Below are 15,943 nucleotides of genomic sequence, written 5' to 3' on the forward strand. Positions count from 1 at the left end.
GGATATTTTGAGTTGGGGAAGAACTGAGATTTTAGGTTTCTCTAGGATCTTCAAGCAATGCTGTCTTATATTTAACTCAATGTCTGGGCCAGGAGAAATATCTGGACTTGAATTATTTTCGAATTATAAGCAAAGAACTGAAAACCAAAGCCATGGAAGCAAATGAAACACTGAGAGAAAGACCAAAGAGCACAAGAGAAGACAGGAAAGCTCAGGCCAATGATCCCAAGGGACAAGGAAGAACCTGAAAAGGAAAAAAAGGATGAAAGTAAACATTGTGCTGTGTCATAGGGGAGAAATTTCAGGAGGAAGGAGTGGTCACGAGTGCTACCCAAATGCTACCCAAAAGCCAAGAAGGATGACCTCTGAAAAGACTCTTTTGGATTTAGTGACATAAACTATGGCAGATCTTGATAAGAAAGCAGTTTGGAAGAAGTAGTGGAGGTGAGTTGGAGCAGGGTTCAAGAGAAGTGGGAGGTAGGAAAAGAGGCAGTTGAGTGTGAGCAAGTCCTGAGTCATCTGTAAAAAAAGAGAGAGAGAGAATTTTTGGTGATTGTTTTTTAGATGAAAGATACCTGAGGTGTATTTAAGGTGGAGAAGGAACACGGGACAAATTCAGAGGTTTGGTGTCAAGAATTCAAGACGAGACCTCTTCTCTGGTGTCTTCTGTTTACTCCATGTAATAAGAGGTAGGATTTATTTGCTGAAAACTAGGGGGCAAATTCAAGATGTTGGGGAGACTAGATTTGAAATGGCCACCGTGGGTGAGACTTAACTAGGGACTGGTGGGGAATTGGAAGAGAAAGTTGACTACTAGTAGGGTGATACGTCAGTTCTGAGAGACTTGTAGAAGCTGGGAAATGAGGGTTTATCATGATACAAATCTAGAAAATTGTAGTATTATCCAGCAGTGTTCAGCTGCCTGGGCACAAGTAAGGGGGGGGCAAACAGTTGGACCGATTCAGGATTGGGTCGCTGCCAGTAGGATAACGGACAAAACAAGGAACTAAGACTGAATGATTGGGAAAGTAAAGGACCATGAGATCTGGTCTGAGGAAATGAAGAACAGCAAAGGATCACAATGAGCCAAGCCTAGCTTAACTCTGAAATACGTGGAAAGGCTTCTGGGAAGGAGAGTGATGGGAGAGCGGAAAAAGACATGAGATGCGACGGAAGGGTTGATTTTGGAAACTGAGCTGGGAGACTTGCCTCTGTGGGACCAGGGAAGGATGGGAAAGAAAGCTGAAGGGAAAGTTCAGGGCCAGCAGAAGGAGGGCCTTAAGCTCCTGCTAGAGGTGAAACTGGCCCTAGCGAGGGGGCGTGGTCAAGCTCAAATCCCGACGAGGGGGCGGGACTCTAGTAACTGGGTCCCAGCGCCGCGGTGGCTGCGGCTGTCTCAGCAACGGCTCGCGCCTCCCCATCCCCCCCAGTTCCCAGGGCTCTTCCCGCCCGCCGCGGTGGAGACCCAGGCCAAAGGCGGAGAAGCCCGGTCCCGTCCGTTCCTGTGTCCGCGCGGCTCGAGCATCGTCCTGGAGGACTGCCGGAAGGCAAGCCTCGCAGCCAGCCAGCCGGAGAGCGCGGCGCACACGCGCGCCTCCCGGCCACGGCCGTCCTCTCTTCCCTCCTTCCTCTCCTCTCTCCCCTCCCCTCTCCTCCGCCCCCAGCCTCCGCTGCGGCGGGAGGAAGAACCCTTCCCGACCAGCCCAGAGAGCCCAGGTCGATTCTCATTCCCGGAGAAAGGAGAGACCCCCCGCGTTGGGAGACCGGCTGGCCGCTAGCCCCCGGCCACGGAAGCGACTGGCCGTCCGTCAGGAGAGCCCGCGCATAGCGCAGCCCCCCGACCCTCGCCCAGCCGCAGCCTCATAGACAGCGCTCCCCAGCGGGCCCCCGGCCCCGCCGAGCCCAGTCCCCGCTTGGGGCCAGGGCCGGCGATGCCTGGCGCGGCAACGGCGCTGGCCGCGGCTACTGCTGCTGCCGCCACGGCTGCTGGCCGGAGCCCGGGTCGGGGGCTCGAGTCTCCGCAGTGGGGCTGAGCCCGCAGCCCCGCCCCCCGAGCCTGAGGCCGCTGCTCCGCCGGGCGCCGGGCCTTCTCCGCCCGCGCCTCCGCCCCAGGAACTGGAGCCAAGCGGGGAGCCCGGGCCCCGCGCCCAGGCCCGGACCATGCATGGCCACCGAGTCCCGGGGGGCCCTGGGCCTTCGGATCCCGAACGCTTGGCGGCGAATACCCCTGGCGCCGCTCCACTGGCCTGTGCCGACTCGGACCCTGGAGCCCTGGAACCCGGACTGCCGGTACGCAGGGGCTCAGGCTCGGCTCTTGGAGGCCCTTTGGATCCTCAGTTTGTCGGACCCTCGGACGCCAGCCTGGGAGCTCCTCCAAGCTCCAGGGTCTTGCCCTGCGGCCCTAGCCCACAGCACCACCGGGCCCTGCGCTTCTCCTACCACCTGGAGGGCTCGCAGCCTCGGCCTGGTGAGTGATCCAGACGGCATGGGAACCTGGGCCACGGGCCTGGTACTGGGAACGGTTCTTGTTCTAGGACTTGGGGCCGACATGCTCACCCTAACCCCATGGGTCCCCTCAAAACCTATTCGTCCTCCCTCCCGCAGCCTTCCGTCCAGTTCTTTCAGCGTTTGCTCATCTCTGTCCCTTGCGCCCTCAGTCCTTAAGAGTCCTTTCTCTTCTAACTGCTGAGGCTAACAGGAGAGGAAGCCCTCCCAAGAAAAGGGGGCAGGATTTCAAGGCAGCAGTGGGGATGTGGTTGGGGGAATAGGAGAAAAGAAGGCTCCCATTAGCTAAGTGCCTACATTCGTGCATGGCACTGAACTGGGTACTTTTACAAGCGTTCTTGTTTCAGCTTCAGGAGCCATCTCAAGTGGATATCATCAACCACATTTTGAGGGGTGCAGACTGAGGCTCTGAGCAGTAACTTGTCCAAGGTCACACTGTCATTATGGAGCAGAGTCCAAAATCTGTGGTCTTTCTGCTTCCCCAAACCAAAGCTGGAGATAAATGCTAAGCTTTCTGCTTATGTGATTTCCCCCTATACTATTCAGTAGCCCTGAAGTGTGAGAAAAAGAGAGAGGGAGATGGTGGACTGAGCCTGGATTGTGCTTCTGCTAGGTGTTTGTGGCCAAAATACAAGGGGAGGGAGAAGTAGGAGGTACTGATGAGAGAGAAAGGTGGGGACGAGCCTGGAGGAAAGGGCTCAAGGGGCTGGTAGGTAGGAAGAGAGCAGAAAGGTCAGAAGGGAGAGCTGCGGGGCCAGCAGATTGTTTGGAAAGATAATCAGGATGGTTGTTGCTTGGCTTTGCAGTGGTGGAACAACTCTAGGTCAGATGGGCCATAGACCTGGATGGGCCTTTTCATAGCCTGAATATCTGAGCAGCCTAAGCAGAGCCTCTAGGATATTCTCACGTGGACCTTAGTCTAGGAGCCTTGAAGGGAAACCAGTGGATATCTGCCCTATCTTCATTGGTGAAGGAGGTGGTGAGCGAGCATCTCACTGCTTCCAGAGCTCCTATCTGAGCTTCCACAGGTCACTAATACTATGGCTCAGTACCAGGTAACAGGAATAGTTAGTGAAGCATAAAACACGGGCAGGATGCGCCTCTCACTGCTATCTGTTCTTTGGATAGTTATGGAACCTCTGGGAGATTTTAGGCACCCCCTCCCCCTCGTGAACTGGAGATAGCCAGCTGACAACTTTTTAATGCCCTGCCCTGCTTGTTGCTTCTGCTGGCTTTCCAAACTCCCCTGGACACGTGCTGTGGAGAGGGGGCTAATCAGACATACTTATTTTATTTTAGCTCCTCCCTGCACATCCCCATACACCCACAACTCTCCCACTGCAGAGCCTTTGCATTTGCTTTGCCTTCTGCCTCCTGGCCCTTCCCTCTCCCTCAGCCCTCCACCTGGCTTGCTCCTCATCTTTCTGGTCTCAGCTCAAATGTCCCCTCTGAGAGACCTTCCCTGACCACTTTTAAGTAGGGCCTCTTGTGAATCTCCATCACAGCTGCCAGTGTGTGTCTGTCTGAAAGTACCCTCGTGTATGCGTCTGCCCTTATGCCAGAATGTGCGCTCCTTGAGGGCAAGGAGTTTGCGTCTGTTTTGTTCATTATTGTATACCCAAGGAACTAGTGTAGTGCCTAGAACAAGGCAGGTACTCAGTAAACCCTTGTTCAACAAATGTCTGAATAGATGGTAAGGGAACACACAGTAGGCCCTCTGTGACTATTGCCTAAGCACCTAGCAGATACTCTTTGTCTGGGAGTCAGTAGCTAGGAAGGTCTTGACCCTTGGTCTCTGCCCTCTCTAGTCAACATGGGGCTGATACGAGCTTGCTTTTCCACTCCGCCAGTTCTTCCAAACTTCAAAGCACAGTACCTTTCCCAAACCTTTCTCTTCTCCCCAAATTAATAGTGTTTTCAGGGTCCTTTTCCTTAGTTAAGTCCTTGCCTCTATAATGACATGATGAATAACTTTTTTACACTTTTTGGAAACAGAGTTTCTCAGTGTAGTCCTGGCTGTCCTGTAACTAGCTCTGTAGACCAGGCTGGTCTTGAACTCATAGAGATCTGCCTGCCTCTGCCTCATAAGCACTAGAAATCAAAGGCATGTGCCAGCACTGTCCAGTGGGAGTCTTTTATTTTAATATAAAGGAAGATTAGGAATGAAAAGGATGTCAGGGAGAGACAGTCTCCCATCTAGCCATTCCTTACTTACTGTGTGACCTGAATGAATGGCCCTTCCAGTTCTTGGTACCTTAGTTGCCCTCATCTAGGGAATGATATCTAGGAATCTGTAAGATTCTTGTTTGCAAAGCCCTCAGCCACTGAGGACTTAATAAAGTCTGAAGAGAGAAAACCCTTCTGAAGAAGAGGCGGAGGAATTTCTCAAGTCCTGACAAGGCGGGCACTGGGCCCTGTGATTCACAGTAGCATGTGTTGTGAGAGGCCCGCCTCCCCCTCTGCACAGCCAGCCCAGGGCTAGGCACAAGTGACTTGCTTCTCTTTCCACAGGACTTGCCTAGAATTGGCTCAGAATGGGCATGATTGGTGGTTGCAGTGTTTGTGTATAAGAGAGAGAGCAGGAAGGAGGGAGAGAGAGAGACACGGAGAGACAGAGACCTGAACTTCAGTTACAGGATTCGAGACATTTTAGTCCACATGTTAAGATGTTCATGTGCCTGCTGACTTCCTCCTTCAGACTCCGGAGGCTTTTATTGAATCACCAGCCTTTGGTCCCAGTGGCATATCCCAGAGCAGCAGGGGGTGGGTGGTGTGAAAATAATAATTATGTCTTATCCATGTGAAGAGCTCTGAATTACCTCCGGGCCTTTCTTTTTGTTATTCTGTCTAGTTCCTGGTGGAGAGTGTTATGCTACTTTTCTAGACTGATAAAGCCCAAGGCTTCCTTGGGTCACTGGGATAACCCAGTGAGATACTGGAGATGGCATAGGGAGGGTTAGTGGAGGGCTTTCGAGTAGAGGTTTATATGTACAGGAATTTGGGAGTCTTATTGTAATCCTCAAGGCTGAGGCCTAGAATGTCTTTCCACGTGCTGGGGGTTGGAGAAAGCTGGGGGCCTGACCCAGCCAGTCGAGTTGGACTTGATGTTAGAGCTATTTTTTATTTATTTGTTTGTTTTGGTTTTATTTGGTTTGGTTTTTCAAGACAAGGTCTGGTTTCTCTGTGTGACAGTCCTGGCTGTCCTGGAACTCACTCTGTAGACCAGGCTGGTTTTGAACTTACAGAGATCTGCCTGCCTCTGCCTCCTGGTACTGGGATCAGTTGTTTTGTGGGGAGTGAGAGAACAGCCAATGAAAGTAGCAGAAGGGGCTGGTTTGTTCTTATTTGGTTACATCTTTAGAGACTCAAAGAATTAAGTGCTGCAAAAGTTCCTAGACACTGGATGGTTCTGAGTTTCCTGCCCTCAGTAAGCATTAGAATACTTCATCGACCTTGAAGAATAAATGTCCTTCTCAGACTCCAACTCAGAGCTCCAGGGTCTTGGAGTTAGAGCTCAGGAATCTGGCTTCAAACAAGATTCCAAGACAAGGGGCAGGTGTAGTGGTGCACACCTTTAATCCCAGGCAGAGGCAGGAAGAGCTCTAGGTTCCAGGCCAGCCAGGACTGCATAGTGAGATTCTGTCTCGACAACAGTAACAAAAGATTCCCAGATGATTTCAGCACATAGCCTAGGGTGGAAGCCTGCTCATTTTTGCAGTTGAGTCAGTGGAGACCCAGAGAGGTGGTGATTCAGCCATGGTGCTATAGTGAGTGAGAGCTGTCTCTGAAGTCTTCTTCCCAGAGTCATATGTGAATGTCCTTCAGCTCACTCCAAGCCCAGAACTGAAGCATGGGTTGTAAGAAAGTGAGTTAATTCCTTGCCCCGATGCACACACTCAGCTTACCTTTCTCCCCTGCTTTTGTGATGACTGTCGTTGGACTATTTTACGTTGGAAGACAGTTAACAATTCTGGAACTCTAGGCATAGGAAATGTGGTATTAGCAGTACCCAGTTCAAGGCCCAATCCTGTCCCAAGGGAAGGGACCTAGAAGTATGTCTACTAAGGCTCGTAGACCTAGAAAACATGGGGGTCAGTTCTGTCTGGTCTCAGCAAAGGCACGCAAACAGACACCGATTAGGGAACGAACGGGTACTGGGAAAGAGCGGAGGAATAAGGCTAGTCGAGGGACTGTCCTGAGGGCAAGCAGGATCCAGCAAGGGCGTATTCCCAGGGAAGTGATGTGCTCCGCTGCTAGTGTTTCAAAGCTTTCATGGAAAGTGGACCGAAAGGGCTAAAGAGAAGGAGTGTGTACTCGCTTCGGCAGTGCACATACTGAAATTGGAACGATACAGAGAAGATTTGCATGGCCCCTGCGCAAGGATGAAAGGCAAATTCGTGAAGCGTTAATTAAGCCAGGCAGTGGTGGCACATGCTTTTAGTCCCAGAACTCTGGGACTGTGAGTTTGAGGCCAACCTGGTCTACACAGCCAGTTCCAGGACATCCAGGGCTATACAGAGAAACCCTGCCTCCAAAAACCAAAAAAAAAAAAAAATCCACCCCCAAAACAAACACCACCAACAAAAGTGGATGTGCATGGAGGGGTCGAACTTGCGGGTGTTTTGTGAAAGGTAATGGCAGCTTAGGTTAAAGTTGTAGCAGGTGGCTTGGAAGAACATTTAAGTGCTAACATGGACAAGCCTTGGTAATGAATGGCTCTAGAGGCCAAGGAAGGAGGGAAAAATCCTGGATGGTTTCGGAGAGGTTTCTGAAACCAGTTATAGTGACCTGGTGGACGATAATGGAGCCATCCGTCTACACAAGACAAGGAGCCGGTTTAGGGGAAAATGATGAATTGTGTGATGAGTTGTGTTTGAGACTCGCTGAGTTTGAGGCCTAGGAGGATATCAAGGCAGTGATGGTCAGCAGACATTTGGGTTTATGATTATAAATTTCCAGAAGGATTTCTATGTGAGAGATGTTTAGTAGTATTCACCACCAACATATACCATAGACCACAAGGTGGCTCTTATGCAGGGTATGTGTGGTTCTAAGGATTTGTTGCTTGAAGACATGTGCTAAAGTCAGTAAGCCACATTCTGATAAGTCTCTGTGTGTGACAGTTTTAAAAGCGTTTGCGTGGAGCTGAGGCCTATTTCACGCACATTGAGGATAGCTGGCTTTTGTAAAGAACTCCTAAAAGGCAAATCAAACATTACCAAAAAAATATTTGTGTGGCTCCTTCCTTGTTTTCCATGGTGAGGGCATCTGAGAGGCCTCAGAAGATTTGTTTTTTCCTGGAGGAAAACAGGGGGGTCTCAGGCCAGGAACAGTGGTGAGCTAGGTAGTGAGGTTTACAGGATTTTTGGAGAGCCCGGTAGGTTTGGGAAACATTTGAGATTTGGTTCCTAGTCAGCTGGAGCTTTTTAGTCAGAAAACAAGATGTCAAGACTGGGTGGGTGGGCAAAGGGGCTTTGCCCATATTAAAGGAATTGAAAGTTTCAAATGTAGCTACATGGCACCCCACTCTTCAGCCCTTTCAGCTGTCCTATCCAAGGAGGGCCCAGCTAGGGCTCCCTCCTCCCTCAAGCATGAGTGACAGCTAACAGTACCCTACACAGACATAAGCAGTGGCTTTCTGCAGCCAGTTAGCTAAATGCCTTAGGCAGATGTGGTGCTGGCCAGACACTGGCTGGGTGGGGCTAGGACCTGTCTGGAATGAGGGCAGGAAGTATAGCCTGTCATTGGCTAGCCACTTGGATTTAAGTTCCTTAATGCAGAGAGAACAGACACCCTTGGAGCCACAAATCCAGCCCTTCAGGGCTCTAGTGTCCAGTTCCTTGAACCTGGAAGGCATGTTAACCTCCAGAACACTTGGAGTCAAGGTTATAGGGCATCCATTGAAGGAGCCTCAGCACTCCTGGATCCGCCACTGGTTCCTCGTGCTCCCAGGCCTCACTTGCCATGTCAGAGCTTGAGTTTCCCCGTTTCTAGTACCGCTTATCCCATTTGTCTGGGATATAATATGACAAGCATAAATACACTGTTTCCTTAATAGGTCTATTGCTTGCCTCCAGTGTGCTCAGTTTTGTGATACGTGCTGAGATATGGCTATCCTCGTGGCGCTCATTGCTAGCAGGACAGATACACTGCAAGTCATTGCCAGCACAGATGTTGCAGGGGCACGTGGAGAGGAGGCAGGCAGACATTAATGTTCAAACCTGAAGGGTAAATAGATAGATGTCCAGAGGTGAGATGTGGAAAAGGAGTTCAGGCTGCAGGAACGACATATGCCAAAGCCCCAGGCGGAAGAAAGCACTTTCGAGGAATAGACAAGAGGCCATTGTGGCTCCAGGATGGGTGTGGGGCAGTGTTCATGAGCTTAGGGCTTTCTTGTTCCTATCCTCTGGAGTTGAGAGTTCACCCCAAGGCTAGAATAAGCCTGGCTGGACTATGGAGAGTGCCTTGGAGAGGGCCCTGAGGATGGAGGGGGTCAGTTAGAGACTGGAAGCGAACATTGTACGGATTCGAGAGCTGCTAAAGGATCCTGTCTGCAGGACTTGGGAGTTGCTTGGTTGTGTGAGATAAGGTGGAGAGGAGTGTCAGCCTGTGACTTGGGCAGCCTGGGTCAGTAGAGGTGCTCGCTGTTCCTGGAGTGGCTAACTGTTGGCTGGGGTAGGGATGTTTGTTAGTTTTAGGATACACAGAGTCTTAGAAGGCCCAGCGTAAGACATGTAGAACACAGCGCACAATAGGCACCAGCTGTATCTTCCTGGGCCCCAAAGTAAGGACAGGATGGTGAGGTCACAGGTGTGTGACCAGAGCTGCCAGAGCACAGTGGGCTATCCTGCCTTTTCCCTTTCAGTTGTCTGCCCCACTTCCTGTGTTATGCTTCACACTGGCCTGAAAGGGAAAGGGTTAAGTCGCTGAGCCAAAGTCTGTTCTGGAAAGTGGGAAAGGCGGGACTGGCAGGGCTGGCCCCTGGGAGCTGCAGCTGGCATAGAAGCCCTTCCGCTAGCCCATAAGGCCAGCGCTGCTGCTGCTGCAGCCGCCCACGCTGTTCTTTGCTTTGCCTTCACCTTCCCTGCTCCCCCTCCAGCCTCTTCCTGGCTCCCCTAGTCCGGGCCTCCCTACCTAATACATTCCAGGTGTAGGTGCAGCCCCTCTCACACTGCAGGGCAGCACACGAGGGGGCTCCGGAAGGTGGACGTCTCTTTCACTGTGTGTGTGACTTTTAGGGTGACTTTCCTCGTCTCTGGGACTTCTCTCTCTGGAGAATTCCTTCCGGGATCTTTGAGCCATGTCTCTTGCAGTGATGGGAGAGGCCCCCTCCCAGACCCATTCCTGCCACCTTGGAAAGTTTCATGTCGTCTTGCTTCTCTGTGCCTTAGTTTTCTTAACCATAAAATGCCTTGTAATTCACACCTCTTAGGACTATTGTAAGGATTAGACTCCATAGGCAAAGCCCAGAGACCCATTGTAGCTGTGCTCAACAGATGGCCCTGGCCTGCCATTTTGCCTGTATCCCTCAGTGACTTCCATGCCCCATGCAGACCACCCCGTGTCCATCTCCATTCTGACTTGTCCCATTTTCTGTCTTTCCTCTTATATCTGTCTGAGTTTCTGAAGGTTTCCTGCCTTCTGCTTCCTTGTCTTTGTCACAGAATCTTTCTTTATTAAGGTTTCTTTGTTTGTTTTTGTAGTCCAAGTTGGCATTAAACTTACTATGTAGTGGGGCTGGCCTTGAACCCTTGGTCCTTCTGCCTCTTGTCTCCCAAGTGCTAGGATTACTGCCATTTACCACCATGTCCAGCTTTCTATAAAAGGCCTTCCCCTCTTAGAATTCCTCTGTGTATGCAGTTCTCAGATTTGACCAGGCTTCTAGTGGGTGTGAGAGTCGATGCATTGGTTTTAGGGGGACAACCCTGGGGTCAAGACAGGGGTCAGAGGGATCATCCCTCCAGTGGCTTTGTCCTCATTGGGAGGGTAATTCTAGCCAACGTGGCAGCCCTAGCACTGGGTAATTACTGTCCCCAGTGCTCCCAGCTGCAGCTCCACTCCCTTCCCTTCCTGTCCTCTGAAGTCCCCAGCTCCTCCCAGGGGTGGAGCTACCACCCTCTGTCCCTTTCTGGCCTCTGGTCCAGGGAAGACCAGAGGAGGTGGCCAGGCTTTCATAGCAATCAAGCAGATAGAAAAGGGATGGGTCACTTGTGCTCTTCGGTAGCAGTGCACTCTCTCTCTCTCTCTCTCTCTCTCTCTCTCTCTCTCTCTCTCTCTCTCTCTCTGTGTGTGTGTGTGTGTGTGTGTGTGTGTGTGTGTGTGTGTGTGTGTGTGACTGCAAGTGCCTGTCCCTGTCCTCTTGGCAGTCTTTGTCCCCATGGGTTGTTTTCTGTCTTACCGTTCTTGCTGGATGCTTGTGTGGAAGTTTGCCTGTGTGTCTGTATATATGCGTGTGTGTCTTTGCATCACTGTATGTTGTGGGATTATGTCGTTTGGCTCAGTCTTAGCCCTGGAAGTTTCTAGCTGCTTCTCTGTGTGGGTCTGGCTGTTTTTTTCTGTTTTGGTGTCTGTCACTATGTCCCCTTAAGTCAGTGTCCTAAGAACGGTGGCTAGGGTAGCAGATAGGGTTGTCTATCTGCATCTTTTGGCATTTCCTGCCAGTTCTTCCTATTCTGGAATCTTCTTGTAAACCCAGCACATTGTGCCCATTAGTCACATGCTTCATCTACACACCTTTCCAGGTATCTATACTTTTGTCCACTTTTCTTCTCTTGTCTGTAGGACCACCCTGAGACCATCTATGTATGAAATAAAAGCACACCCTATTTGGGACAGCTCACGGAAAATCACCTCCTTGAAAAAGCTGTCACCTTCATCTTTCCAAGTGTGCTGTCTTCCCCAACTTAGCAAATTCACATGAAAAGTGCTCTGTGACTACACAGAGACACACCTAGGATCCAGCTGCAGCTCAGTTATTCTAGCTGTGGAGCCCCAAGTCAGCTATTTCGCTGCTTTATGCCTCCCTTTCATTCCCTCCCTCCCTCCCTCCCTCCCTCCCTCCCTCCCTCCCTCCCTCCTTCCTTTTCCTTTTCTGCTATTTTTTTCATTGTGATACTTTCTCACTGTGTAGCCTTGGCTTCCCTGCAACTAGTTATATAGACCAAACTGGCCTTCAACTCACAGAGAACCTGCCTCTGCCTCTCTGAGTGCTGAATTACAGGCGTGCGCCGCCGCCACCACCACACCTGGCTGTACCTATTTCTTTATGTACAAAATAGGATTCATAGCTCAGAGTCATTAGGAGCATGCCACAGGTAAGTGACACTACAATGCCTGACGCAGAATAAATGTTCAATAAGCAGTTGAATCCCCATACGTCATGTCTATTAAAAAGTAACAGCTTAGTGTGGACGGTGTAGCTCCATTGGTACTGTGTTTGCTTAGTGAACATGATTAGCAGGCAGCTCTGTGGTGGGTGCCCCTAGCACCACATAAACCACATGCACTGGTGCATGCCTGCAATCCCAGCACTCTGGAGGTGGAGACAAGAGGGTCAGTATGATTCCATCAGCAGCCTGGACTACTTAGTGAGTTCCAGGCTAGTCTAGCCTACAAAGGAGACCTTTCGAGGAGAGGAACAGGCGGCTGAGGAAGAAGAGGCCCCTGCTGCAAGGTCAGACATGTACTATGTAGATTGAGGCAGAGATGCGAAGAACTAGGTCATTCTGGACTACATAGGGATTTGGAGATCAGTCTAGTCTAGAGACCCTGTCTTTTAAAAATGACAGTAGCCGGGCAGTGGTGGTGCACACGCCTTTAATCTCAGCACTTGGGAGGCAGAGGCAGGTGATCTCTGTGAGTTCGAAGCCAGCCTGGTCTACAGAGCGAGTTCCAGGACAGCCTCCAAAACACTAAAGAGAAACCCTGTCTCAAAAAACCAAAAAAAAAAGACAGCTTAACTTCTAGAGAATTCTATATATTTTTCATTCCTCAAAGACAGATTTCAATTCAGGGACTGCCTGACAAATATTATATGAAATAACTTCCTTGACATTCTAGGTCCAGAAGAAGCTAGGCTCTTTCAAGGGGTGGGACAAGGGGCCTCCAAGGTTGCTGCCCAAGGGCCAGAACATATCAATACAGGGCAAACAGCAGGGCTACCAATGTGTTTTAGTGGGTAAGGACACTTGCCTTGATAGCCTGTTGACCTGAGTTCAATCCCCAGAACCCATGAAAAGGTGGAAGGAAAGGACTAACTTCACAAAGTTGTCCTCTGACCCTCCTCTATAATAATAATAGTATTAATAACAATAGCTTAAAAATTAGAAAGGTAAACAGCAAAGGTATAAGATACCTAATAACTACTTAACATGAGAACCTACAAGTTTGTCGTTTAATCTTCTTGTTTTAATTGGCCTGCTCACTTTTTTGGTTTTTCAAGACAGGGTTTCTATGTAACAGCTCTGGCTGTGCTGGAACTCTGTAGCCCAGGCTGGCTTTGAACTCACAGAGATCCCCCTGGCTCTGCCTCCCAAGTGCTGGGGTTAAAGGCATGTGCTATTACTACCTGGCAACCTGCTTACTCTTAAAATTAGGGGATTGCACATAAAACTCTTGAAATATTGGAAGCTCTGAAATACAGAGCACTATTCCTGTGAAGGTGGGGGGCATGGATTTTGTCCCTGGCATTGGGAGACCTGTGCTCTACAGTTTACCTAGTCCATTTCTTATTCTTTGTCACTATTCCCTAATCCTTCATCCTGCCTTATTCTACAGAAAGCTCCTCACTTCACACAAGAATGCACACTTTATAGAAAGGTCCTTCCCTTTCCAGGAAAAAAGTTCCTGTTTTGTGGACAAGCTTTCTCCTTTGTCAGTCTTTTACTTACTGATAGGCCATCTGCTTTACAATGGGTTTCTGTAGAACTCTCCTCACTTAACAAAAATCCCTCAATTTGAAGAAATCTATCTTACCAAAATTCTTCTTCTACAGAGGAACTTTAAAAACAACAAAAACAAGGGAGGTGGAAGCAGGAAGATCAGGAGTTCAAGTTTGTTCTCACTTAAGTTTGAGGCCAGTCTGGGCCATATGAGATCCTGTTTCAAAAAAACAAACAAAAACTTGAAGGAGGGCAGTAATATACAACTCTAAACCCAGTGTTTGGGAGGCAGAGAAATTACTGTGAGTTTGAAGTCAGCCTAGGCTGCCAAGTGAGTTCTAAACCAGCCTGAGCTATATTAACGAGACCCTGTCTCATAAAAACAAACCAAAATTAAAAATCAAAGAGACCTTTTACAGGAACCTGTTTTGCAGGAGAGTGCAGTCCTAGGAAGCTCCTTGCTTACCAGATGTCTCCCACTTTCTAAAAGTATCTTTATACTCCTGAAATGACCCCTTTTTTTACAGGACCCTTACAGTCAGGAGACTGTAGGCTTGTGAGGAGGAACTGCTGGGCTCCCCTTGGGGTTCCTGTAACGAGCACATTTCACATTTCACAGAGCTGTGTGCTTGCATTTTTCCGAGGGAACATCTGCTAGGCGACGCAAGGTCTGGATGCAGTGTTACTCGGAAGGTAGACGGAGACAGTGGATCTGAAGCCCATTCATGTTCAGGAGGCCTGGGGGAAGAGTTAGGGCAGCTGTGCCTTCAGCCTCCCCTTTTCCCTCCAACTGAGAGACTCTTCCTTCTCAGGAAGACCCGGTTTCCCAAGGCTGCTTTCCTTTTCGCTGTTGTTCGTTCTTCTCCACTCCCTCTGTTCTCTTTCGCTACCCAGCTCCAGCCTCAGAAATTCCAGCTGTCTCCAGGCAGCACCTCTTAGCTGGGAAAGACAAAATTTGGGGAGCTATGAAGAGGAGTTTGCACCATCTTTGAGGAGACCCAACTGCTGGGGCTATCTATTGCTCTTCTTAGTTCTCACCAGCTTCTCACAATGAACAGCACACACATACTATCCCCAGTTTGCATATGGGAAAATGAATCCAGAAGCCGGGCGGTGGTGACGCATGCCTTTAATCCCAGAACTCGGGAGGCAGAGGCAGGCAGATCTCTGTGAGTTCAAGGCCAGCCTGATCTACAGAGCGAGTTCCAGGACAGCATCCAAAACAATACAGACAAACCCTGTCTTGAAAAACCAAAAAAAAAAAAAAAAAAAGAAAGGAAGGAAGGAAGAAGAAAGAATGAATCCAGAGCCGTGGAGCTATTTGTCCCAGGTTACCAGAGAGTTAACAGCCAAGGCCCAGTCTGCAGCTCTAATAGTTGTCTTGAGATTAAGCCAAGGCTACAGCTGGGAGAAAGGAGACAGGATGCTGCTGGCCAGGGAAGGAGGGAGAGCTGGCAGCTGAACTTTCCAGAAAGAGATGCGGGAGAAGCAGGGTCAGGTTCCAGTGAGAATGGGCCAGAGGAGGAATCTTTGTCCTCGAATTCAGCTAGAAGCTGGACCTGCTCTGCCATATAAATCCAGAAGCACGTCCTAAGGGCATCTGCCAAACAGGCACATGCCGAAATCCTAACCAGGATTTTGATTATTTTGCTGTTTTTTTCTTTTCTTTGCAGATTTCATACAATGTGTTTTGATCATACTCGCCCCTTTCCCCTGACTCCTCCCAGAGCCACCCCCTTTCCCTACCCACCCAACTTTCTGTCCTTTTTGGTTAACCCCATCAAGTCCAATTTGTGCTGCCTACATAGTCTTGGATATGTCACCTTCCACTGCAGTATGGTTGATCTGCCAGTGACTACACTCTAAAAGAAAACTGACTCTCCCTTTCCCAGCAGCTATCAAATGCCGATAGCTGCTATTCGCCTGGGATGGGACTTGGGACTTTGTGCCCACCTCCTCTCTCCATGATGGGATTTCATATGACTTGACCTTGTGCAGACCTTATGTGAGTTCATTTGTATAACTTTCCTTTCGTGTACAGGCAAACAATGTTTTCTTATGATTAACCACTACTTCTGGCTCCTTTTTCTTGTTGTTTTTTGATGTTGTTCTTTTGTTTTGTTTTTATCAAGCCAGGGTTTCTCTGTGTAACAAGCCCTGTCTGTCCTGGAGCTCACTCTGTAGACCAGGCTGTCCTTGAACTCACAGAGATCCACCTGCCTCTGCTTCTCAAGAGCTGGGATTAAAGGTGTGCGCCACCACCACCCAGCTCATCTCTGGCTCTTAAAATATTTTTAAATATTTTGCCCCCTCTGTTACAATGATCTCTGAGCCTTGGGAGGAAGGTAGTGACACACATACACACACACACACATACACACACACACACACACACACACACACAGCTACCTCACATCCATCCATCTATCCATCACTACACACTCCTATTCTCTGCGCCTTGACCAATGTGGGTTTCTGTGTTAATCACCATCTACTAAAAACAGAAGCTTTGACAGGGCAGTGGCACACACCTTTAATACCGGCACTTGGGAGGCAGA

At 49.6% G+C, this 15,943-nt stretch overlaps 1 protein-coding gene and 1 non-coding gene across 2 annotated transcripts in view; both read left to right on the forward strand.

Moving 5' to 3' along the window:
* The first annotated feature begins 1,378 nt into the window (after positions 1 to 1,378).
* The window catches only part of Fgd1 (FYVE, RhoGEF and PH domain containing 1), a 41,569-nt gene continuing 27,004 nt past the window's right edge, over positions 1,379 to 15,943 (forward strand). The window contains exon 1 of the mRNA XM_005087840.4: positions 1,379 to 2,467. Within this exon, the coding sequence (XP_005087897.1) occupies positions 2,161 to 2,467 (307 nt within the window). The 5' untranslated portion in view covers positions 1,379 to 2,160. The remainder of the gene's footprint in view (positions 2,468 to 15,943) is intronic.
* LOC121140064 lies at positions 6,816 to 6,922 on the forward strand. The gene has a single exon (XR_005876904.1). It is a non-coding gene; the product is annotated as a U6 spliceosomal RNA (small nuclear RNA).

Source organism: Mesocricetus auratus, unplaced genomic scaffold (genome assembly GCF_017639785.1).
Source record: "Mesocricetus auratus isolate SY011 unplaced genomic scaffold, BCM_Maur_2.0 Super-Scaffold_100003, whole genome shotgun sequence".
NCBI classification, from domain to species: Eukaryota; Metazoa; Chordata; class Mammalia; order Rodentia; family Cricetidae; genus Mesocricetus; species Mesocricetus auratus.